This window comes from Pteronotus mesoamericanus, unplaced genomic scaffold, assembly GCF_021234165.1.
Source record: "Pteronotus mesoamericanus isolate MK-2021 breed Mesoamerican mustached bat unplaced genomic scaffold, CSHL_Meso_final contig_730, whole genome shotgun sequence".
Taxonomy (NCBI): domain Eukaryota; kingdom Metazoa; phylum Chordata; class Mammalia; order Chiroptera; family Mormoopidae; genus Pteronotus; species Pteronotus mesoamericanus.
Window position 1 is genome coordinate 473,554 of NW_026555246.1, and position 24,660 is coordinate 498,213.

The following is a 24,660-nucleotide window of genomic DNA, read 5'->3' on the forward strand; positions in this document are numbered from 1 at the left end:
CTGAGCGCCCATCAGAGCTCACAGAGGCTTCACCCATTAGCTAGTCACTGCAGCCCTGTGACCGGGCAGGGCAAGCCCGTGGCCCCACTTGACAAACCGGGAAGGAGGCAGCAAGAGAGCGAGTGGTTTGCTCAAGGTCACCAGCTGAACCCGCACCCAGGCCTGCATCTGGCCCGTCCAGAGCTCGGCCCTCGGGGCTGCCTGCTCTCCTGGAGTGAGAGGCGATCACTGGGATTCAGCGCAGGCTGGGACTGGTACCCCATAATAACACGTGACAAAGACAAAAATGATGTCCCACCACAGGTTTATTAAAAAATAACTCGAGTGGTGTCCATGGGCAGACTAGAGCTTCGCAAAGACCCCGAGGGACACAGGCATGTGATAGGGGACAAAAGGCTGCAGGTGGGTCACGTGCCTTGATGATGCTCTCTAAGAACCATTGGCTGGGGCCGGTTCTGGCCGTTGAAGAAAACAAGGGGCTTGAAACCAGCTCCCCCGTCCCTGCACCTGAGGAGCGGGAGGTGGCAGGGCCTGCAGGGCGACGGCGCGGGGAGGGGGCTCCAGCCCATCTCACACGGGTTGGTCCCACCCGGCGATGTGCGGGCTCACGACCCTGAAGGAGGGATCGGAGAGGGTGGCGGGTGGTGGGCAGTGCAGTGCAGCTGAGGCCCCTGGGCTGGGTCAGTGTTGGACACCTAGGACCCTCCCACGCGAGCCTGTGGAGCAGCCCTCGTTCTGACGAGCCCAGAGAGGGTCACATGACCTGGGTCCCTACCTGGATTAGCTGGTGCTGGGAGCAAGGCATTCTTGCTGCTTCTGGTGTGACCTCTAGGCTGGGACAGTAGAAGCCTGGAGGTTTTAGAGCTCAACTTCCCCCTAGAGTGACAGCCTGTGAGAAAGATGGAGAGGGAAGTAGTTAGGAGAGTCCCCAATCCCTTTGAGCACCTGGATCCAGCCGAGCCTGGAGCCATTGGCTGGTCATTTGAGCCCATCAGTGTCCCATTTGCTTGACTTCTCATCTCTTGCAATCGAAAGTGTTTTGACTAAAAGAACTGCTCGTTCGCCCAGCCTCCCACTCCCCAGTAACAGGCTTCCTGTGCGGGGGGGCGTGGGGGGCAGCTGTCCGCATCCTGGGCTGCAGTCCCCTCCTGGGGGGGTGAGAATCACAGGACCGGAAGCAGGGAGGGGAGGCGCCCTGGATGCTGGGCTGGGGTCTCACTCACTTCGGAAGGCTTTGTGCATGCTTTGGCGATGCCTTAGAAGGTCCTTGTTCCGAGCATCCAGAAGCCTCATCCCATCTTGTACCCACTTGGCCTGTGGGTTTCCACACACATTCAACTTTTTGTGAGGGAAGTGGAATCTGTGCAGGTGGGAGGCATCCAGGTTAGTGTGCAAGCAGGGAGCAAAGGGACAGGTGAGCTCCCGCCCACCCCAGCGCCCACTGCCCCACTCACATCACGGCAGACAGGTTACAGCTCCTGCTCACGTCCTGGCAGGAGTAACTCCGGGCGTGCTGCAGCACCTGCAGCTTAATGTGGCGGTTGTAAGCCAGACAGCAGTCTTCGAAGACGCCTGCAAGCGCACAGCCACCCGGGCTCACTCTTCTGCGTGCACCTGTGTGGCTGCATGTGCACTGCGTGTGCGGGCATGGCCACCAACGTGGGTGCCCGCGACCTTACCATGACTGTCCCAGGCCCTGTGGAGGCTGAGGGACAGCCCAGGTGATAAGGAAGCCATGTAGCTCACCTTTGGCCCTTGCTATGGGGACAGCTGGCAGGAATTGGAGAGGGCCTGAAGGACCTGGCTGGGAAAAGGGCCCAGGACCTAAAAATGGGGAACCAAAGCCACTTCCACTCCCGCAAGGGTGACAAGAGGGGCAATACCCTGAGCAGGGGCCAGAGGCCACCGCTCCCACCTGCATCCCTCCTCGTGAAGTGAGCGGTTTGGCCGCCCGCTGCGCCTGAGGTCCTGGCTCGTGCTCCAGGCTGGCCCTCCTCCATCTACATCTATCTCAGCTACCCCCTCCTCTCTGTCCCCATCAGAGTAACCACTCCGAGTCACCTGACCAGAGACCGGGAGGTCTCTGTTCGTTTATTTACCCCTTGGTTGAACAAAAGCATGTAGAGTTCCTACTTAGAGCTAGATGTTTTGACAACCAGGGGACTTGGACCAGTGTAGTCATTGTGATGGGGGACTCAAGCGTTGGAAATTTTTAGTTTTAAATAATAGTTAACAAGCTCCAAAATGAATGCATGTAAAAAGCTGACTCCAGCGGACCATAAGCAATTCGACCTTTGTGCCCCAGGGGGACTGCAAGCAATCAAGGTGGCTTCTGAGCCATGGTGCTCCAGGGAGAGACATCCCTGCTGCCCAGGACAGAGGACACAGGACATAGATTAAGAATCGCCAGCCAAGGGATGAAAGGATGCTCGGAAACTGCCGGACTGCAGCTCTTATCTGACTAATGCCTTTCCTGAATTCCAAACCCCTTACCTACATTTTTTCCTCCTTATAAAAAAAAGGCTGGCTTGAAATAAAATGTAAGACAGTCTTTGAGGGTGCATAACCCGCCGTCTTCTAGGGTCGCCGGCCATCTGAGAGCAAAGCGCCCGTGAAGACTCAATCCCTGTCTCTGCTCACTGGTCCCGGTAGTGGCAGGCAGCACAGTCCTGACATTTCCGAGTTCAGCTGGGGATGTTCTGGCCTCGTGGGACACTGGGAAGCTGATCTACGCTGGGAGGGGGGCGGAAGCTCAGGGACCCACCCAGAGGGGAGGTGCTCGGAGGAGGTGCTGACGACAAAGGGGCTAGAAGCCCAGGATGAATTGATGCAAGAGACAGGCAATGGCCTTGGCGTCCCCTGGGGTCTGTTCCTTTGCTGACCCCTGGGGGACCACGGCTGAGCCCCCAGAGTGCACAGGGGATGGAAGGGGCGGAGAGGAGAGCTCAAGTGGCCCCAGAGGGCAAGGGGCAGTGGAGTCAGACGGATGCTGGGCTAGTTTCAGGCAGGCAGTCCCTGGGGCTGGGGGCCTCTCTGCCCCCACGGTCCAAGGGCCAGGGCTTGGCCTGGCTGCGGGAACAGGTCTCTGATAGCAGGACAATTGGAATGAAGCCCAGCCCTTTCTGGGGCAAAGACTAAGGTCTGCTAGGGGCCACAGGGAGTGGGCCTCAGACACAATGAGGGGTGGGTGGGGCAGGCGGGTGGGGCCGCGGGACCTCGACTCTGCCCTGCCAGTTGCTGGGGTTCACAGAGACAGGAGACACCATGGTAGGGCTCTTGCATGCCCCATGGAGCACTGCATGCCCAGAACTGGCTTTTAGTCACTAAAGTCCTCAAGTGCCTAATCTAAGGAGAGGAGGGAAGAGATTTTCTGTTAATAATGATAATAGTAATTGTTTCTGGCAGGCAGGAGGCCACGGGTTTTGCAGGCATCGGCCTGTCGGACCTCCACGGCCCCTCTCTGCAGTGGAAATCCAGAGCCCCGCTTTGCAGAGGAGGAAGCTGAGGCCTGAACAGACGGAGCAGTGATTCTCTGCAGGGTCAGATCACTACAGCATGTCCCTGGTGGTAAGGGGCGAGGCCACCCCTGGGAGCCACCCTCTGCTCCCCGCGTTCCCTGGACTGCCTAGAGTCCCTGCAGGCAAGACCTGGGTCATGGACTGTGGTGGAGGCACCACAAGGACGCTGCAGCTGCATGGAGCTGCACAGATGCCAGGAGTTTCTGCATGTCTGGGAGCGGGGCAGCTGCCAGAGAATTCAGCGGTGGAGCTGGGCTCAGGCTTCTGGAGGAGGGGGTGGGAGAATGGGCGATGCACAGGAAGATGAAATCCAGGGAGAGGAGGTGTGGCCCGAGACCGTACCTTGTGCTTGGACAGCAGGGGCCCAGGTGCCCACGAAGCAGGCCACCAGATAGGCCAAGAGCCACAGGTTCATCGTGCAGCTGCTCTTCCTCCTCCTGAGCCTTAAAGGAGAATGGGGGGAGGTAGGAGGGAGAGGAGGACCCCAAATAGACAGCGGCAGGCACTGGGAACACCCCTACCCCATCTCAAGCCAGATCCCCCTGCAGGGGAGGCAGGTAGCACAGGGTGAGGACAAGCCTTTGCTGAGCGACCAGCTGCTGGCCTCAGTTGCGGTGGGGAGGGGAGCACTTACCCAAGCCTGTGGGGTCCCTGGTGACTCTGGAGTGTGTGTCCACTAGCCCACAGCCTTCCCCACTTTATAGATGGAGCCCCGCCCTGCCACAACCCGCCCTCCTTCACCCTCCTACTTTTTCCCCACCTGCTCTCCCATTCCACCCCCGCCCCCCCCCCCCCCCACTTCTCCTGCCCCACCCTCCTCTTTTTTCCTTGTGTCTCTTTCTAGCTCCTCTATCGAAGGTCAGGATACACCTGGAGGGAGTTAGGAACAACTGGGGACAAGAGGACTCAAATCGAGAAACAATGCCTCCCTCGACTGACTACTCAGATGTGTGTGGAACAAGACAGTGGGCTGGCTCCCTCTCGGCATAATATGCTGAAAGATGGATGCCGAAGGACAGCCCAGCCTTGACCTCGACAAGGCCACTTGAGGGCTGGCTACCCTGTGACCCCCTTTGTCTTCCTCCCCCATCCCAGCCCTCTCAGCCAGCACCCTGCTTTCTCCCCAGAGGGCCCTCTCTGCTCCTTCTCCAATCCCTCTCCTGCAGAACAGCTGGGTGGTTTCCTGTGGACAGGTCTCAGGGTGCCTAGAGCCCAGGGGAGACTTCCCCTGTCCTCCCTGCTCCCAAGCCACCCCTGCTCCTGGGGCCCTGGCTTCATCCTGATTTTCTCTTTCCACTCAATGTGGCAACTTGTGTCGCAGAAACCCCCAGGTGTTGAGGACAGAAATCTATAGAAACAGAAAGTGAAATGAGTAGCTGCGACGGAGTGGGAGGAGGGGAGAATGAAGAGTGACTGCAAAAGTGTTTTCAGTTTTGTTTTTGTTCTGAAATTAGATAGGTGTGCTGGTCCAGTGACTCCGAGAACGCAGTAAGTACCGCAGAATGGTCCACTTGCGATGTATTTTCCCTGAGTATTATCTTGCGAATGATCCGAACAAAATTTTATCCACAACAAAGAAATGCTCTGGTTTTGGAAGAAAAGCCAGTCGGGAGCCCCAAGCAGTCAAGCTAGCAGTAGTCAAATCTCCTAGTAGGCGTTTCTTCTTTCCCTGGGTCCTGTGGCGAAGCCCGGACAAGGATGTAGGAAGGGCGGGCAGGGGGAGGTAGGGGAGAGGGAGCTGCAGAGAATTCACAACTGACTGACCGCTTTCAGCGTTTAACTTCTAACTTTTCGTTTCCCGCACCCTTGGGTGCAGACCAGTCGGGGTATTTATAACAGCCTGTACCCCTTTTTCACCTCTCCTGCTCCACGAGAAGCCAATGGTGCGGGGCTCCTCGCCCACTGCCTAGGCTGAGCAAGGCTGGTCGCGGCTTGGCCTTGGGGACCAGGCTTGGCCCGGTACCGCGAGCCGGGCAATCGGAGGAACTTAACCCTGGGGGCGGGGCTCGGTGGAAAGAGGGATTTTCTGGGTGGGGCTTAGGCTGGCCCCGCCCCGGCCCCTCTAAGGCTGTGGCTGTTCCCCGGGTGGGCGAGGCCGGGCCGGGACGCTGCTCCGCGTGGCTGCGGGCGTGGGGACGCGGCGTGGCGAGCCCGGGCCGGTCTCCGGCCCGCTGCCCCCGCCAGTCCCGCCGGTGGGCAGCGGCCAAGACGTGGAGTTGCCCAAACTTAGCCAAGGTCCCAGGCGAGGGAGTACCCGTTCCCGCCCCCGCGGTCCCGCACGGTTTGTTCCTCCACAGCCTTAACTTCTGGGCGCAGAAACTGAGGAGGAAGGTAGAGCAGACAGGGACTGGCGCGTTTATGGGCTCGGCTCAGACCCAGGTGCCCGCGCGGGAGACGCGACGCTCAGCGCGGCGGGGCCCTGCCTGAAACCCGCCCGCTGGAGGCCCTCAGGATAAACCGCCTCCAGCAGGGGACCCTCTCTCGACACGTGTGAAGTGAGCGCCACTGTGGGGACAGAAGCCGCCTCCTGCTCCCTGGTCACCAGCCCTGACAACGGGGCTGCAGGGGGCGGTCTGCAGCCTGGGGCAGAGCGCGCCCAGCGGCTGACTGCGCCCCACGGCCTGCGGGCGGTCGTAGGGCGCGGGCGGCGGGCGGAGCGGCGCTCTGCCCTGGGAGGCCGAGCACTGCTCCCGGGCTCGCGCAGGCGGCCCTGCGGTGGCGCAAGGTGCGCGGTGGGCTCTGTGAGAGGAACACCAGCTCTCGCTCCTCTACAGTGAGCTCCTCTGCAGGCTGAGCGAAGGCGCACTCTTTCTCTGCTTGAGGACGCTCTCGGGTGCTCAGTGTTGGCCCACCTTACAGAGGAGGAGACGGCTGGTCAGGGAGACCAGGTCATTTCTCTCTTTTGGCCAGGAAAATCAACTTTTCTTAAATACTGTGAAGGAAGGAGGGACAATCCCCTCCCTAAACGGGGAGGGCCATTGAGCAGAAGCCGAGAAGCCTTTCCTGATGAAAGACACAGGGGAAATGTCCTGACGGGTGTGGCTCAGCTGGTTGGGGTTCGACTCCGGGTCGGGGCACATGCCTGGGTGCAGGATCAGGGTTCTTGCGAAAGGCTACGGATCGATTCCCTCTCACACTGATGTTTCTCTCTCTCTCTCTCTCTTTCTCGTCCCCTCCCCCTTTCTCTAATACTAAAATAGATAAAATCTGTTTTAAAAAAAGAACACGGGGAAGTACTGCCAGCTGAAGTAGGGGTCCTTGTGTAGTTGCATTTGCATATCCGATCCCCCGCGTCGCCGGGCGCTGCCTACAGCCTCCTGCACTTCTGCCGCCTCGAGGACCCCGTCAGTCAGCTCAGGGGCCTCGGAGAGAAGCAGCTAGGGCTTTCTCTCCCCTCCTGCCCACCATCGTGCATCTCTTGGGGAGACAGGTGTCCTGTCTGCCGGCCTCGACCCCCCTTATGCCCAGCCGCCTCTTGCTCTGGTCCAGATGCACAGTGGTTGCTGAGCAACTGAAGCAAGGGGGAGAAAGGGATGCCTTGCCAGCTTCTAGGCTGACTTTCAGGATCTTGCTTTATACATTGTTCCTGTGTGACCCCTTTTCTTGTATTCCCAATGTGGTTGGCCCTCATCCATCCTGCAAGGCCAGCTTTGAGGGCTTCCCTCCCCAGGCTACCCAGCCACTTCTGTGCTCCAGGGAGAAGCCGCACTGACAGCCAGGGCGGGGGGACTCCGGCTGTTGGCTCTGGTTGTGGCCTTGGCCTCAGTTCTTGTGCTACTCCTGTCCTCACTGGATTTGTGGGGACCGGGCCCGGAGGGGGCGGGGGCATGCGTCGCTTGAGAGGGAGGGCGGTGGGCCCTGAGGAGAGTCCCCAGAGTTGCTCTGAAGCGGCTAAGCTCCATTCGTCCCTTCCACACAGGTTTCCTGGCTGCCTCTTACATACCAGCCCTGGGGTCATGGCAGTAAGGAAGCAGATATGTCCCAGACATGAACACTGGTTCGCACTGGACGCCTGTGTTGGGGCCACATGTCATCTCATTCATCCAGCACTTCTCAGGCATCTTCTGTATGCCAGGCACTGGCTGGGTGCTGGGTCAAGCAGTGAAAAAGACAGATGGTCCTGGCCCTGGCCAGTGTGGCTCAGTTGGTCGGACATCGTCCTTAAAAATGAAAGGTCACAGGTTCGATTCCCGGTCGCTCAGGGCACACGCCTTGGTAGCAGGTTCAGTCCTCAGTTGGGGCTCTTCTGGGAAGCAATCGATAGATGTTTCTCTTTTACATGATCTTCTCCCTCTCCCTCTCCCACTCTTCCTCTCTCTCTAAAATCAATAAAAGAAAAAAAAATATTCTTAGGACAGATGGTCCCAGTGCAGAGCAGACAAGCAGCAAAAAAATGAAGCAAGATGTTGTGAGCTTAGGATCACTGCCCCTGCCCTGCGTGAGAGAGACACTCTGGGGACGAGCTGCGTCCCTGTAAAGAGGGTGGCATGAAGTGACCATAACCCTGCAGGGTTAATATTTATCCCCATTTTACATGGAAAAGACAATCAACTGAAGCTCAGAGAAGTGAAGTTGCCTGACCAAGTAAGCAAGCTCCAGATTCCAAGCTTAGGTGTGGCCCTTTCATTCCATGAATATAGTACGTACTATTGAGTGCTATATTAATTTTTTTAAATTTAATAATGAAGTTTATTTGACCCTATCTATCAAAATAGTAGTGGGCAAAAGTAGGTTTACAGTTGTAAGTACACCAGTTTATTCTTGTATTATTATTTATTAATCATTGAATTGTTTATATTGCATTATTTATTATTTTTAATTATTATTTTAAAGATTTTATTTATTTATTGTTAAAAAGATTTTGATTATTTATTTTTAGAGAGAGGAGAAGAGGATGAAAAAGAGAGGGAGAGGGAGAGAAACATCGGTGTGAGAGAGAAACACCAATCCGTCGCCCCGCACACACCTCCAACCAGGGTCCTGGCCTGCACCCCAGGCAGGTGCCATGACTAGGTTTTGAACCTTCAACCTTTTGGTCCACAGGTCGGCACTTAGCCCACTGAGCCACACCAGCCAGGAGAGATTTTATTTATTTCTTAGAGAGAGGGGAAGGGAAGGAGAGAAACATCGACCCGTTGCCCCTCGCGTGGCCCCAACCGGGGGACCTGGCCCTCAACTCAGGGGGGTGCCCCAACCAGGAATTAACCAGTAACCTTTGGGTTCACTGGCCGATGATCAATTGATTGAACCACACCACCAGGGCTATTTATTATTATTATTTTAAGTATATTTTACTGATTATAGTATTACAGTTGTCCCAATTTTATTCCTTTGCCCCCCCTCTGCCCAGTGCCTCTCTTCCCTCTAGCAATCCATGGGTCAGTTCATGTCCATGGGTTGTGTGTGTAAGTTCTTTGGCTTCTCCATTTCCTATACTATCCTTAACGTCCCCCTGTCTACTTTGTTCCTACCAATTATGCTTCTTGATCCCTGCACCTTTTCCCCCAAACCTCACCCTTCCCCCTCCCAGCTGATAAACACCCCCCCACGTGATCTCTGTATCTGTGCTTCTGTTCCTGTTCTGTTTTTGGCTTAGTTTGCTTTTTAGATTCCTTTGTTGACAGTTGTGAATTTGTTGCCATTTTAATGTTCATAGTTTTGATCTTCTTTTTCTTAAGTAAGTCCCTTTGACATTCCTTGTAATAATGGCTTGGTGCTGATGAACTCCTTTAAATGTACCTTGTCTGGGAAGCACTTTATCTGCCCTTCCATTCTTAAATAATAGCTTTGTCGGAGAGAGTAATCTAGGTTGTAGGTCCTTGCTTTTCATGACTTTGAATACTTGTTGCCAGCCCCTCCGTGCCTGCAGTTTCTTTTGAGAAATCAGCTGACAGTCTTATGGGAGGTCCTTTGTAGGTAACTCTCTGCTTTTCTCTTGCCGCTTGTCACATTCTGTTTTTATCTTTAACCTTTGGCATGTTACTTCTGATAGGCCTTGGTGTGATCCTCTTTGGGTCCAACTTGATTAGGACACGCTGTGCTTCCTGGATTGGCATGTCTATTTCCTTCATCAAATTAGGGAGGTTTTCTTTCATTATTTTCTCATAGATTTCCAAATTCTTGCTTCTTCTCTTCTCCTTCCAGCATCCTGTGATGTGAATGTTGGACCTTCTGAAGTTGTCCCAGAGGCTGCTTATACTACTCTCATTTTTTTTGGATTCTTTTTCCTTCTTGTTGTTCTGATTGGTTGCTTTTTGCTTCTTTATGTTCCAAATCGTTGATTTGATTCTCAGCTTCATCCACTCTACTCTTGTTACCCTGTACATTGTTTTCTTGTTTCTTTTTTCAGTTAGTGACTCCTTTGTTTCTGATTAGATCTTTTGATGCTACTGAGGTCCTCACTTAATTCCTTGAGCATCCTTATAACCAGTGTTTTGAACTCTGCATCTGATAGATTGCTTATCTCCATTTCATTTAGCTCTCTTTCTGGAGTTTTAACCTGTTCTTTTATTTGGGCCATGTTTCTTTGTCTCCTCGTTTTGGCAGCCTCCCTGTGTTTGTTTCTATGTATTAGGTAGAGCTGCTTTGACTCTGTGTGTTGGTGGTGTGGCCTAATGCAGTAGGTGTCCTGTAGGGTCCAGTGACACAGCCTCCCAATCACGCAAGCTGGGTACCCGAGGTGCGCCCTTCATGTGGGCTGAGTATGCCCTCCTCTTGTGGTTGAGCTTTGGTTGCTGTTGGCAGAACAATGGGAGGGATTTACCCAGGCCAGTCAGCTTCAAGGTTGGCTGTGACCACTCGCTGCCCTCCATGGAGGATCAGCTGTGCAGGGGCAGGGTGGTGGTGCTCTGACGTGGTCTGTAGCTGTCCCCTGGGTGCACTGGCCCTGGGGTTTGCTGGGTGGTGCAGGCCAAGGTCAGCCTCCGCCTGTGTTTTGCCCTGGGGTGCCCTGCCTGACCTGTAAAGCAATCTGAGATGCCTGCTACTTGTCCTAGGCTGGGAGATTCCCGGGTAAAGCCAAGCTGTGAAACTAAACTCGTGGCTGTTAGTGCCAGGACTGGGGCTCACTGAGGCCGGCTACTGCTTGTCTGATAGGATTTAGGAAGCTGTGAAGCATGAGCCAAGACCAGCCATTCACGTGGAAAAACAGCTTGGGTGGTTCTGTAAGTTGGTAGGGCGGAGTCTCTGGGGATCTCCAAGGCAGATCAGAGTGTTAGCCAGGTTGATGGAGTCTCAAAAATCGCACCAAACTGCTGGCTCCTTGGTTCTGTAGGCAGGAGGGCTCAGAAAAGGGACAATTGCCTCTGTTCCCCCTGATGCCAGATGCTTCAGTTCCTCCCTGCATGCCACTGGTGCCGTTCAAGCTGCTATCCTGGTGCTGGAGCTCATTAGGAGTGAGTCTGAGTAAGTGAGTCCGTATGTGGGTTCTTTAAGAGGAACTGCTTGTGGCTCCAGCAGTTTCTTCCACTGACTCAATCCCGCTGGTTTTTGAAGCCAGAAGTTGTGGAGACTTATCTTCCTAGCACTGGATGGAACCCTGGGCTGGGGGGCCTGGTGTGGGGCTGGGATTCCTTGCTCCCGAAATATCGCACCCAAATTTTTATCTACCACACGTGCGCGAGGGACCAACCTTTCCGCGTCTGCACCCCTCCTACCAGTCTCAATGGATGTGGTTTCTTTAATTCCGTAGTATGAGACTTCCATTCAACTTGATTTCTGTCAGTTCTGATGATGGTTGTTCTATATATTAGTTGTAATTTTTTAAATTTATTTATTTATTTATTTCTAGTAAGAGGCAAAGGGAGGGAGAAAGAGAGGGAGAGAAACATCAATGTGTGGGTGCCTTTCGCACGTCCCCTACTGGGGACCTGGCCCATAACCCAGACATGTGCCCTGACTGGGAATTGAACTGGTGACCCTTTGGTTCACAGGCCAGCACTCAATCCAGTGCCACAGCAGCCAGGGCTTTTAGTTGTAATTTTGATGTCGCTGTGCGAAGAGGCGAGCAATGTCTGCCTACATTGCCATCTTGACCAGAAGCTCTGCTATTTATTATTATTAACTTACTTCTGGCCACCGCTTTATTCTCATTTTCAACAGATAACCAAATATAACTGATTAATGAGATTTTTCCTTTTTTGCATAGTAAGTCTTCAAAACATGGTTTGTTTTACACCTGCAGCTCATTTCAAGTGCCAAATAGCCACATGTGGCTGGTGTCTGCCGTACTGCACGATACAGTGCTAGTCACAGATAATGGTCAGCTCATAATTTTTTGTTGTTTCTTCTTTTAGAGCACTTTAATTTTCTGAGCAAAACTGGGGGAAAGATACAGAGAGTTCACATGAACCTTATGCCCTGCACATGCACAGTCTCCTCCGTTATCAAAATCCCCATCAGAAGGGAGGTTTGATACGCTGCCAAACCTACATTGACACATCATCATCACCCAGAGTCCATTGTTTACATTAGAGGTCACTCCTGGTGTTGTACATTCTGTAGGTTTGGACAAATGTATGGTGACATGGATCCCTCCTTATGGGCCTATCATAGAGTATTTCATTGCCCTAAAAACTCTGTGCTCCAAGCATGTCTTTTTTGGCCTGATACTTTGACAGCTGGGAGGGAATTCCCCTTCCAGGACTAGCCAATTCCTCGCTGTGCACCTTTCATATGCAAACCAGCGGATCCAGACCCACAGCCCCGACCACCTCTGTTATCTGACTCCCACACCGCAGAGGCCCCAGAGGACCAGGTGCGAGACTCCCAGGGCCAGCCCCGAGGCCCCAGAGCCTGCTGACACTATTCAAACGGGCCAATCCCAAGCCCGCTCATGCTGCCTTACCCACCCCTTCCCGTGAAAACCGCAATAAAGGCTCCTGCCCTTGCGCCCCTCTCCCGCTGCCTCCTGCCTGCCCCGGCGCTCCCCGTGTGACCTTGCGTGGCATAGCGTGCCTCCGCTTCTTGGGATCTAGGAGTAACGAAATGTCTTTTTAAGGGCAACTGTCTCCTGATTTGTTGGCCTCACCATACCTGCATTATAATAAAATTTACGTTTTAAAACAGGTGCCAAGTGATGTGTGGAGAGCCCTAAATGGGGGGCAGACGACAGAGACACCACGCCCCGCGGGGCTGGAGACCAGTTGGGGGATAGTGACAGGAGGTGGCAGTTTGCACGGTCAGTGTCCTAGCGGCTCCTGCACACACAGAGGGCTCCCGCCAGGTCCCCAGAGAGAACAGCCGCTGAATGGAGGCTCGAAAAGACAAGCAGGAGTGTCGGGGCCAGACCCGAGGAGGATGTCCGAAGGAGCTGCGGGACGGCTGGCGCGAGAGGCTGTAGGGGGCGGGGCGGCGACGAGAGAAGGTAAAGGGGAAGGGGACAGGCATCTCAGGACCTCACGTGTGGAGCCAAGATGCGTGAGCTTCATCGAGAGGGCACTGGGTTGCTGCTAAGGGATTTAGTCAGGCCTGGGCTGAAGCTCTGGAAGGCCGTGCGGAAGATGCACTGGAGGGCCAGCAGCGCAGCAAAAGAAGCCGCAGCAGCCAACAGCCTCTTCCCCCTGAGGGCTGTGAGGCAGGCCCTGTCCCAGGTCTTTTCAGGCCCTACAGCAGCAAGAAATTATTCAGGAGCTATTTATTGAGGTCTGCTGTGAGCCAGGTTGGGGAGTTACAACAGTGACAAGAGAGATACAGTAGTCCCTGGTGTCATGGAGATTTTTTCATTTTTATTTTTCTAACAAAGTGGTTAAAGTAGCAACTGATGAATGCTGAGGTCACATAAAACAGGGACCCAGAAGAGGAAAAAAACAAATAAATCAGAAATGAAAGTGGGGACATAACTACAGTCCTCATAGAAATAAACGGAAAGGACTATAAGAGAATACTATGAATAATTTTATGCCAACAAATTAGATAGTATAGATGAAATGGGTACATTGCTAGAAACAAACTAGCAAAATTGACTGGAGAAGAAATAGGAAATCTGGAAAGATCTATGACATGCAGGGGACTGGAGCAGCCAGTAAGCAAAATCCTCCCACTGAAGAAAGTTCTGCCCCAGAGGGTTTCACTAATGAATTCTAGCGAACATTTAAAGAAGAACTAATGCCAATTCTTCTCAAACTCTTCCAATTAAAAAAAAAAAAAGACAGGGAAACATTCTTTCTGTGAGATCAGCATTACCTTGATACCAAAGTCAGATACTCACACACAAACACTCAACTATTAGAGCTAATAGCAGTTTTACTCTACAAGAAAAACATACAAGCATCAATTGCATTTCCATACAATAGCAATAAGCAATCTGAACAGGAAATTGAAAACAATTTCATTTACAATAGCATCAAAAGAACAAAATACCTAGAAATAAATTTAACTAAGGAGATGTTAAACTTACAAGCTAAAAACTACAAAACGTTGCTGAAAGAAACTAAAGAAAAGCTACATAAATGGAAAGACATCCCATGGTCATAGATGGGAAGACTTAACACTGTTAAGATGGCAACACTCCCCAAAGCGAGGGGTAGATTGATTCAAATTAAACCCCACCAGAATACCGATGGCCTTGTTTGCAGAAATGGAAAAGAAGATCCTAGAAATTCAAAAGGGCTTACAGGGACCCCTCAGTAGCCAATCAAACAGGAGCCCAGGGCTTCCTGAGCGGGGGTGGGACTAGTCAGCCCTGCACCGCGCCCCCCCCCCCCGGCCCCCCGCCCCCCCTCCGCCAACTGCAGTGCTGGCCTGCCCGCCCAGGGCCGCAGCCCCTCTTGTTGCCACAGTCGGACTGTCCTCCCTCAGCGCAGGGCCAGCCAAGCACTGCCCCTTACTCGGCCCCTGAGTCCTGATGCCTCCGTCTCACCAGAACCTTCTTCACAGGGTTATCAAGGTCAAATCCAGGGGAATTCAACTCCTTAAAAAATTCTGTGTAGAATCTTTCACCTTCCAAGAGAAAGTGAATGAAAGCACAGTTGACCTTGAATAATATGGGGTTTAGGGGCATCGATCTGCACAATGCAGTCAAAAATTGGCATGGAACTTTTGACTCCCCCCACAATTAACTATAGTGGTCACTTGGTATCCACAGAGGGTTGATTCCAGGACACCCCTGTGGATACCAAAACCCTTGAGTGCTCGGGTCCCTTACACAAAATGATGTAGAACAATGCATCCAGTTGGCCCTCTGCATCCATGGAATCCCAACCATGGATCAAAAGTACTGTTTTTGATGTACAGTTGGTTGAATCAGCAGATGTGAAACCTAGGAATATGGAGGACCAATTGTATATTTATCAGAAAAAAAAAATCCACGCATTAAGTGGACCCACATGGTTCAAACCTGTGTTGTTCAAGGGTCAACTGCAAACAGACCTGTGTTCGAGCTTTGAAGGACTCTCACCTGATTCCCATTTACCCCAGATATGTGGAAATGCTTGGGCTCCCAAAAAGACTTTGAAAACCACCTGCTTGGAGGGAAAAGTTAGGTCCCACAGAACTGGGATTTTCTATTTTCTTCTTCAATCAATTTTGGTAGTTTGTTTCTATGAATTTTGATTTCACCTTCAGTGGTCCCCAATCATTTTGGCACTTGCTCAATTGCCCAGTGCTTACCTCCCGCTGTGCAGCCTGGTTCCTAACAGGCCATGGACTGCCACAGGTCTCGGTCCCGGTTGGGGACCGCCGATCTGGGTTATCTAATTTGTTGGTATACAACTGTGCATAGTTACTCTGATATACTTCTGTGTTTCTCTAAGGTCAGTTTCAATTTTTCTCACTTTCATTTCTAATTTTAGTTACTTGTTTTTCTTTCTTTTCTTTTTCTGGGTAAGAGTTTGTCAATTTTATTGATCTTTACAAAGAACCATGGTTGCTCTTGTTGATGCTCTCATTTTTCTATTCTCTGTTCCACTTATTTCCGCTGTAATCTTTATTATTTCCTTCTTCCTGCTAGCTTTAGGGTTTAGTCTACTCTTATTTGTCTAGTTCCTTAAGATATAAGTTAGGTAATCCATTTGAGATCTTTTTTACTGTAGGCACTTACAACTATACATTTCTGAGCACTAATTTTGCTGCATCCCATAGATTTTGGCATGTTGTGTTTTTGTTTTCATTCATCTCAAAGTATGGTATTTTAAATTTTCCCTTTTGATTTCTTCTTTGACCCATCCATTGCTTAAGAGTGTGCTGTTTTCCGGTTTTCCCTGTCATTGATTTCTAGCTCCATTCCCTTTTGTTCAGAGAAGATGTTTTGTATGATTTCAATCTTTTGAAATTTATTGAGACTTGTTTTGTGGCCTAACATATACAGTTTATACTGGGGAATGTATTATATGAGGGGGGACTAAAAAAATCCCTGGAATTATCTTCTGGAGGGTGGGCATGTTGTAGTCCAGACATCCCCATGAGGTGAGTGTTCTAGGAACCCAACTGTATCAGTGTACTAGCTGGCGTTGTTGTGAGAGGCTGTGTTCAGCTTCAGTGAATTTTTTAAGTATATTTTATCGATTATGCTATTACAGTTGTCACATTTTTTTCTCCCCTTTATCCCCGTCTGCCCTGCACCCCCCTTCCTCCACCATTCCCCTCCCCCTTAGTTCATGGTCATGGGTCGTACATATAAGTTCTTTGGCTTCTCCATTTCCTATGCTATTTTTAACCTCCCCCTGCCTATTTTGTACCTACTATTTATGCTTCTTATTCCCTGTACCTCTTCCCCCATTCTCCACCCTCCCCCTCCCTGCTGATAATCCTCCATGTGATCTCCATTTCTGTGATTCTATTCCTGTTCTAGTTGTGTCCTTAGTTTGTTCTTGTTTTTCTTTTTTAAGTTCAGTTGTTGATAGTTGTGAGTTTGTCGTCATTTTACTGTTTATAGTCTTCCTTTTTCTCTTAAATAAGTCCCTTTAACCTCTCATATAATAAAGGCTTAGTGGTGATGAACTCCTTTAACTTTACCTTATCTGGGAAGCACTTTATCTGCCCTTCCATTTTAAATCAGAGCTTTGCTGGATAGAGTAATCTTGGATGTAAGTCCTTGCTTTTCATGACTTTGAATACTTCTTTATAACCCCTTCTTGCATGTAAGGTTTCTTTTGTAAGATCAGCTGATGGTCTTATGGGAACTCCTTTGTAGGTAATTCTCTGCTGTTCTCTTGCTGCTTTTAAGATTCTCTCCTTATCTTTAATCTTGGGTAATTTAATTATGATGTGGCTTGGCATGTTCCTCCTTGGGTCCAACTTGTTTGGGACTCTGAGCTTCCTGGGCTTGCATGTCTATTTCTTTTGCCAGACTGGAGAAGTTTTCCTTCATTATTTTTTCAAATAAGTTTTCAATTTCTTGCTCTTCCTCTTTTCCTTCTGGCACCCCTATGATTTGGATGTTGGAATGTTTAAAGTTGTCCCAGAGGTTCCTAAGCCTTTCCTCATTTTTTCGAATTCTTGTTTCTTCATTCTGTTCCAGCTGAATGTTTATTTCTTCCTTTTGCTCCAAATCATTGACTTGAGTCCCAGTTTCCTTCCCTTCACTGTTGGTTCCCTGTATGTTTTTCTTTATTTCACTTTGCATAGCCTTCACTTTATTTTGAATCCATACTCAATAATTTCTGTGACCATCATGATTACCAGTGTCTTGAACCCTGCACCTGATAGGTTGGCTATCTCCTCATCACTTAGTTCTTGTTCTGGAGTTTTGATCTGTTGTTTCATTTGGGCCATATTTCTCTATCTCAGCATACCTGTTAAGCTGTAAGGGGTGGAGGCTTAGGTATTCAGCAGGGTGGGGTAACCACTTCAGTGCATTGTGTCGCTGTATGCAGTGGACGGGTCAGAGAGGGAGCAATGCCTCTTGCTCGACTCCTGTCCTGCTTTCAGTTGCTTCCCCTGCTATCTGCAAGCGAATTGGGTCCATCTGGTGCTGATTCCTGCCTGGGTAGGCTTGTGTACATTCTAGGACCCTGTGCATTCCTCCAACACTCTCCTGCGAGGCTGGGAATTTCTCCTGCTACCACAACCCTCATAGATTTTTACAGCCAGAGGTTTTGAGGCTTTATTTTCCCATGCTGGAAACTTGGGTTACGCAGTCTGTCTTGCTCCCATGTCGTTCCTCCCAGTTTATCTGTATGCAAATGTGGGACCCCCAGTCCACCAGCCACTGCCTCGCCATGTGTCCTCTCTGCCCAGCTGCCTATCTCTGCCACTTCTACCAGCCTGGATGAATGTTTCTTCTTTAACTCCTTGGTTGCTGAACTTCCATACAGTTCAATATTCTGGTTGTTTTTTGTTTTTAAGTTGGTTGTTGTCCTTCTTTTGGTTGTGCAAGGAGGCAAAGTGCATCTACTTATGCCTCCCTCTTGGCCAGAAGACATTGTTGTGAGAGGCTGTGTTCAGCTTCAGTGAATTTTTTTTTGAAGACTCTTTCAACTCATTTGCCCATTTCATGATGGATGGTTTATGAGTGTACCTGCCCACACTGTGCTGAATGTTAAGAAGTTTTTGACCAAAAACAGCATGACGCCAATGCTGCACCCTCCCTATTCACCTGATCTCCCCGAGTGACTTTTTTTTGTTTCCCCTGATGAAAAAAGTCCTCAAAGGGAAACGTTTTGCCAATATGAAAGAGGTGAAACAAAAAAATGGCAGGAGTACTAAAAGACATAAAAATCAACAAGTTCAAATACTGTTTTGAGCAGTGGGAAAAAGTCTCAATAAGGGTCTTTCATCATATGGACAGTACTTTGAAGGTGACTGAAGTTTAAACAGGTAAGAACAAAAACACAATTTTTTATAAATAAATTCCATTTTCTTGGGTCACGCTCATATGCATTTGAGCAGAATGTGTATTCTACTGCTGTTGAGTGATGTGTTTTGTATATATCAGTCAAGTTACACTGTCATTGAAATTAGAGTATTGAAGTGTCCAACTACTACTGTAGAAACGTCTATTTCACCCTTCAATTGTGCCAGTGTTTGATTCACATATTTTGGGGCTCTGTAGTTTAGCATATTCATGTTTATAATTCATATATCCTTTGGATAGATTGACCCTTTTATCAACAAGTAATGTCCTCCATTGTTTCTTGTAACAGTTTTTAATTTTAAATCCTTTTTTGTCTGATATTAGTATAGCTATTCAGCTCTCTTTTGGTTACTATTTGCATAGAACATCTTTTCCTACCCTTTTGTTTTCAGCGTTTTTTGGATCTAAAGTGAGTCCCTTGTAGATAGCATAGAGTTGAGTCACTGCTTTTATCCATTCTGTCAGTCTCTGCTTTAAAATTATTTGGAAAATTTAATCCTTTTCCATTTAAAGTAATTACGATAAAGAAGAACTTCTTCCACATTACTACTTGTTTTAAAGGATGTCTTATACCTTTTTTGTTCCTCAATTTGTCATTACTACCTTCTTTTGTGTTTAATTGATTTTTTTTAGTGTATCATTTGATTCCCTTCTTATTTCCTTTTCTGTATATTTTTATTTATTTTTATTTATTTTTGTAACAGTTACCTAGGGTAATGATTATAGTTAATATCTTCAACTTGTAAAAGTCTAGTTTGAATTAATACCTACTAGCTTCAATAGTATACAAAGCTTTTCTCATGTACAGCTTCATTCCTCCTCCTTTGTACTGTTGCAAATTACATCTTTATGTTATATTCTCATTAAATTAGCTTTATAATTATTGTTTCATTGTTTCATTCTTTGTCTTTTAAATCATATAGGAAAAAAAAGTTACAAACCAACAATACAATAATACTGGCTTTTATACTTATTTATGTAGTTATCTTTACCAGTGTTCTTTATTTCTTCATAGGGCTTTGAGTTGCTATCTCGTGTCCTTTCACTTCTTCTAAAAGGAGAAAGACTCCTTTTAGCATTTCTTGTAAGGCAGGTCTACTGGCCACAAACTCTCTTAACTTTTGTTTATGTGGGAATATCTAACTTCATTTTTGAAGGTCTGTTTTACCAGATACAGAATTCTTGGTTGACAGTTTTTCTTTCACCATTTTAAATATCATTCACTGTTTTCTGGCCTCCATGATATCTGATGATAAATCTGCTGTTAATCTTACTGGAGATCCCTTGTATGTGATAAGTCACTTCTCTCTTGCTGCTTTCAAGATTTTCTTTGTCTTTATCTTCTAATTTGATTATAATGTTTCTTTTTTATTGATTTTAGAGAGAGGGAAGGGAGGAGGGAGGGGAGAGAGAGAGCACGAGAAACAGTGATTTGTTGTTCCACTTATTTATGCATTAGTTAGTTGATTCCTGAATGTGCCCTGACAGGGGATTGAACCCACAACCTTGGCTTCAGGATAATGTTGTAACCAATTGAGTTACTTGGCCAGGTCCTATGTTTCTTGATGTGGATGTCTTTGAGTTATCCTGCTTGGAGTTTGTTGAGCTTCTTGAATGTATAGATACATGACTGTTATTATTTAGGAAGTTTTCAGCCATTATTTTTTCAAATAGTCTTTCTCTTTGTCTCTTCATCCTCTGGGTCTCCCATTATATGTATGCTTTACACTTGATAGTATCCCAAAGCAGTCTCAGGTTTCATCATTTTTCTTCATTGTTTTTTTTTCTTTTGGCTTCTCAAATTGGATGCTTTTAATTGACTTTACAACAGGGTAAGCATATTTGGAATTGGCTAGTGTGAATAACTCCACAGGCTCTCGGCAAAGGTGCTGTCTCTAGTTGCCTGGTACCTGGCCCCAAAGTGATTAGGGAAGGGGCATATCGCCTCCTGGAGTGTGAGAGCCTGATAAAGAAGATGGTTGGAGTGTGAGCTCTGGACCGGTTGTTTGAAAAGCCCATCCCCAGGAGGGTCATTTGCTATCTCTAGGAATTAGCTAGCTTTGTGAGGGGTAGTTTGTCCCAGATCAGCAAGGCAACAAGATGTCAAAACAACATGAAATAGTGAATGTAAAAACCATGACTAAGCAGCTGAGTCAAGATTGGTCAAAGTCAGTGGTGGTAGTGGCCCTGAACATGATAAGGATGACAAGGACAAGAAAAATAAGTATAAATCTCCTGTAGCAACTAGAGTTGGGAAAAAGAAGAAAACAAAGGGACCAGGCCTCAGAAGGAACCAACCCTGCTGACACCTGGGACCTCTCACCTCCAGAACTGCGAGGGACTAAATTTCTGTTGTTCATAAGCCCTCCAGTCAGTGCTTTGTTACAGCAGATGCTGCCAGTGAATTGTCACTGGTGACACCTCACACTCACTGCTGGTTAAAATTACTGAAGTTAGAAATGAATACTATCTTCTCATGGAGAAAGAATTCATTAGAACTCAGGAACAAATGAAGCCTTTAGAAGGAAAGCAAGAAGAGGAAAATCTGAGGGCGACCCTGATGTCAGTAGAAGCCTTGGAAGAGATCACTGATGACAATCATGCCATGATGCACACATCTGTGGGCTCACAACACTACATTAGCTTCTTTCATCTGTAGACAACGATTTGATGAAATTGGGCTGCTTTGTCCTGCTTAACCGTAAGGTTCATGCCATCATAGGGCTCTTGACAGGTTACACTGATCCCTTGGTCACCTGATGAAGGTGGAAAAGGCCCCACAGGAGACCTATGCTGACATGGGGGGGTTGGACAACCAAACCCAGGAAATTAAGAATCTGGAACTTCCCCTTATACATACTGAATATTACAGAGAGATGGGTATAAAGCTCCCTAAGGGGGATTTCTCTATTGTCCACCTGGCACAGGTAAAATCTTATTAACCGCAGCAGTAGCAAACCAAACCTTGGCCACTTTCTTGAGAGTGGCTGGCTCTGAACTTATTCAGAAGTACTTAGGCAATGGGCCTAAATTCATTCTGGAATTGTTTCAAGTTGCTGAGGAACGTGAACCATCCATTGTGTTTTATTTTTTTTTAAATTTAATTTATTTATTTTTAGAGAGGGGAAAGGAGGGAGGAGAGGGAGAGAAACATCAATTGGTAGAGAGATACATCTATCAGTTGCCTCTTGCACACCCCCAACTAGGGACTGCGTCCGCAACCCAGGCATGTGCCCTCAACAGGAATTGAACTGATGACCTTTCAGTCTGCAGGCCGGCGCCCAATCCACTGAGCCACATCAGGCAGGGCCCATTGTATTTATTGATGAAACTGATGCCATTGGGACAAAAAGATATAACTCAAATTCTGGTGGCAAGAGAAAATTTCAGTGAACAATGTTAGAGCTGTTGAATAGTCGGGTGGATTTGATTCAAGGGGGAACATAAAAGTTTCATGGCCAAACTGAACAGCAGCTTTGGATCCAGAAATTATCAGACCCAGACCCCCTGACAGGAAGATCGAGCTCCCCCTGCCTGATGGAAAGACCAAGAAGTGCCTCTTCCAGATCCACACAAGCAAAATGATGCTGGCTGATGATGTCATTCTGGACGATTTGATCATGGCTAAAGGTGACTTCTCTGGTGCTGACATCAAGACCATCTGTACAGAAGCTGGTCTGATGGCTTTGAGAAATGTAGAATGAAAGTAACAAAGGGAGACTTCAAAAAAATCTCCTCTATGAAAAACAAGAAGGCGTGCCTGAGGGGCTCTGTCTCTAGCAAACCACAGTTGCCTTCGAGGAGAGGGCTGGGAGGGCTTGACCCCTTGGAGGGCCGAGGTTGGGGGAGTTGCCCAGAGGAGCCTCGTTTCAGTTGATCTCCATTAGCAACACACCCTGCGCTCTGCGGGCCTTCCTCAGCGTGTGCGGGGTGCCTGTTGCGCAGTGCTCCACTCCTCGTAAAGTGTGCTCTTTCTCAAGCAAAAACAAACAAAACATGATTAATATGCTCATCATCACTCTCCTGTCACCACCTATTATCCTCTTCTTCCTGTTTCTTCAGCCACCCCCTTTGGCAATGGATAAATTCCAAGAACAGCTCTCAAGTCTCCACGGCTCAGAGAAACCCAGTGACTCTGATCCCTTCTTGACTTGCTGCCGCCCCCCACCGCAACCTCCCACTCCTGAACTCCCACGCTGGCTCCAGGTTGAAACCTCGCAGCCGCCCCTCCCCCTTAGCTCCTCCCTCTGGAGTTCTCTAGTAATGAGTAATGAGCTTTGCTCTCTAGTAAAGGAGTTCCTGGGGTCCCAGGCAGATGGATCCAAGAGTAGTGTTTCCTCACCTCCATCCCGACCCTGGGCCTGGCCTGCTCTGGTCTCTGGGTCCCTGCGCTGAGCAGGTGAGTGTGGCGGATGGTGTGCTGACACCTGTTGAGATTGTGTTCCTTCCCGGAGTCACCAGGTGGGGAATAAGCTACTTCATTCACAGGGCAGCAAGTGACAGGGCCCCTGGCAGCAGGAAGGGGTGACTGACTGGGCATTCCCCTCCAGCTCCTGTTGCTGCCACCCAGTGTTTCTGTTAACGACGCCCTTGGAGTTGGGCATGTCCTTCTTGGGCCAGGATAGGAGTGGGGTGCCTGTCTCACCCACCATGGAAGGGACCCCAGTGTGGGTGGCCTGACCCACTGTATGTGGGTGGAGGGGACAGGGTGGGCTCTGCCTGGACATGATAAACCCCAGCTGGTGTCTTACTGCTATCGGGCCTTGTAAGAAGGTTCTGCTGCTTGTTCATTTGGTCAGCAAACTTTTGAGGCCTATGGGCCCTGTGCCAGGCACTAAGGATGCAAAAGCAGAGAGGACCCAGCTCTCCCCTCAAGGAACTCAGTGCAACTGAGGAGCGCAGGGCTCACGCTGGCTGGCTGCTTAACCGAGAACCAGCCCCTGGACTGGGTGCGCCTCATCCTTCAGCGGGAGCAGAACAACTGCACTTCTGGAGGAAGGGGCAGGAGTGTTGGCCGGGGAAGGAGGGCAGCAGGGATCTGGGCAGAGGAAGTCCTGGTGCGCAGCCCAGGGAGGAGGAGGAAGGCAAGCACGTATCCAGTGGGACTTTTCTGGGGCTGAGGTCAGGAAACACCCTGTTCTTAGGGGTGGGAGGGCTGGTCTGGAGAGATGGCTTATCTCTACTACCACTGGCTCCTGGATTTCTGCCCCCCTGCCCCTGTGCTAGTTGCAGCTGCTCTGGCCAGACTCAGTGTTTCCATGTAGCCTTTCACTAAGCCCAAGCCCCTAATGACTGGCACTGTCCTCCTGCTGGGACCCAATGGCAGTCCCACCCAACAGGGAATGGGGTGTCCAGACGTCAGAACACTGGCTCCTTAAACTGTAGAAGACTGGGCAGTGCCCTTGGGTGACAAGGGTCACCTGAGCTCCCCGCCTACCCCTGCCTACACGCAGTGGACTGTAGCAGAACCGTATGTTCCCCCAGTGTTACGGGTAAATTCATATGTCGAAGCCCTAACCCCCAGGACGTCAGAATGTGACAGTATTTAGAAATCGGGCCTTTAAAAGGTGATCAAGCTAAAATTAGGTCATTAGGGAGGGCCCTGATCCAACATGACTGGTGTCCTTATAAAAAGGGAAAATTAGGGCACAGACACACACAGAGGGAAAACCACGTGAGGACAAGGGAGACAGCCATCCATTGGCCAAGGAAGGAAGCCTCACAAGGAACCGAACCAACCCTGACACCTTGAACTTGGGTCTTTCACCTCCAGAGCTGAGAGAGACTAAATTTCTTTTTAAGATTTTATTTATTTATTTTTAGACAGAGCAGAAGAGAGGGATAAAGAGAGGGAAAGAAACATCAACGTGTGGTTGCCTCTCATGCGCCCTCTATGGGGGACCTGGCCTGCAACCCAGACATGTGCCCTGACTGGGAATTGAACCAGGAACCCTTTGGTTCACAGGCTAGCAGTCAATCCACTGAGCCACAGCAGCCCAGGCTGAGAGAGGCTAAATTTCTGTTGTTCATAAGCCACCCAGTCAGTGCTTTGTTACGACAACTCTAGTGAATTCATACACCCAGGATGCAGCTGAGAAAGACAGCAGCACATCTTAAGGATGAGGGAGGGAACAAAGACAAAGACCAACCTTTTCTCTGCAGCTCGGTACCTTCCTTCTCTGAAGCCATCACTTGAACTGCACTACTGAGGCTGTCACCTTCCCTCCAACTCAAGCATCTTAAGCCACTGGGCCATGGCATGCTGAGGCGGGGGAGTGGAAATAACACCCCATAGATGCCACCATGGACAAATGACTCCCACCAGACTGTGCTCTGCTTCTGACTGGTCCA

The 24,660-nt window shown here is 49.4% G+C and overlaps 1 protein-coding gene and 1 pseudogene across 1 annotated transcript; one reads left to right on the forward strand and one right to left on the reverse strand.

Moving 5' to 3' along the window:
- Nucleotides 1-605: 605 nt before the first annotated feature.
- Nucleotides 606-3,936, reverse strand: CCL25 (C-C motif chemokine ligand 25). The gene is made up of 5 exons (XM_054583349.1): nt 3,861-3,936; nt 1,455-1,572; nt 1,224-1,360; nt 776-889; nt 606-613 (listed from the first exon to the last, which is right to left on the reverse strand). Exons 1-5 carry the CDS (start codon nt 3,931-3,933, stop codon nt 606-608), a joined length of 450 nt encoding a protein of 149 aa, XP_054439324.1. The 5' UTR covers nt 3,934-3,936.
- Nucleotides 3,937-20,770: 16,834 nt separating this feature from the next.
- On the forward strand, nt 20,771-22,089 carry LOC129078576 (26S proteasome regulatory subunit 4-like; annotated as a pseudogene).
- The last annotated feature ends 2,571 nt before the right edge of the window (nt 22,090-24,660 follow it).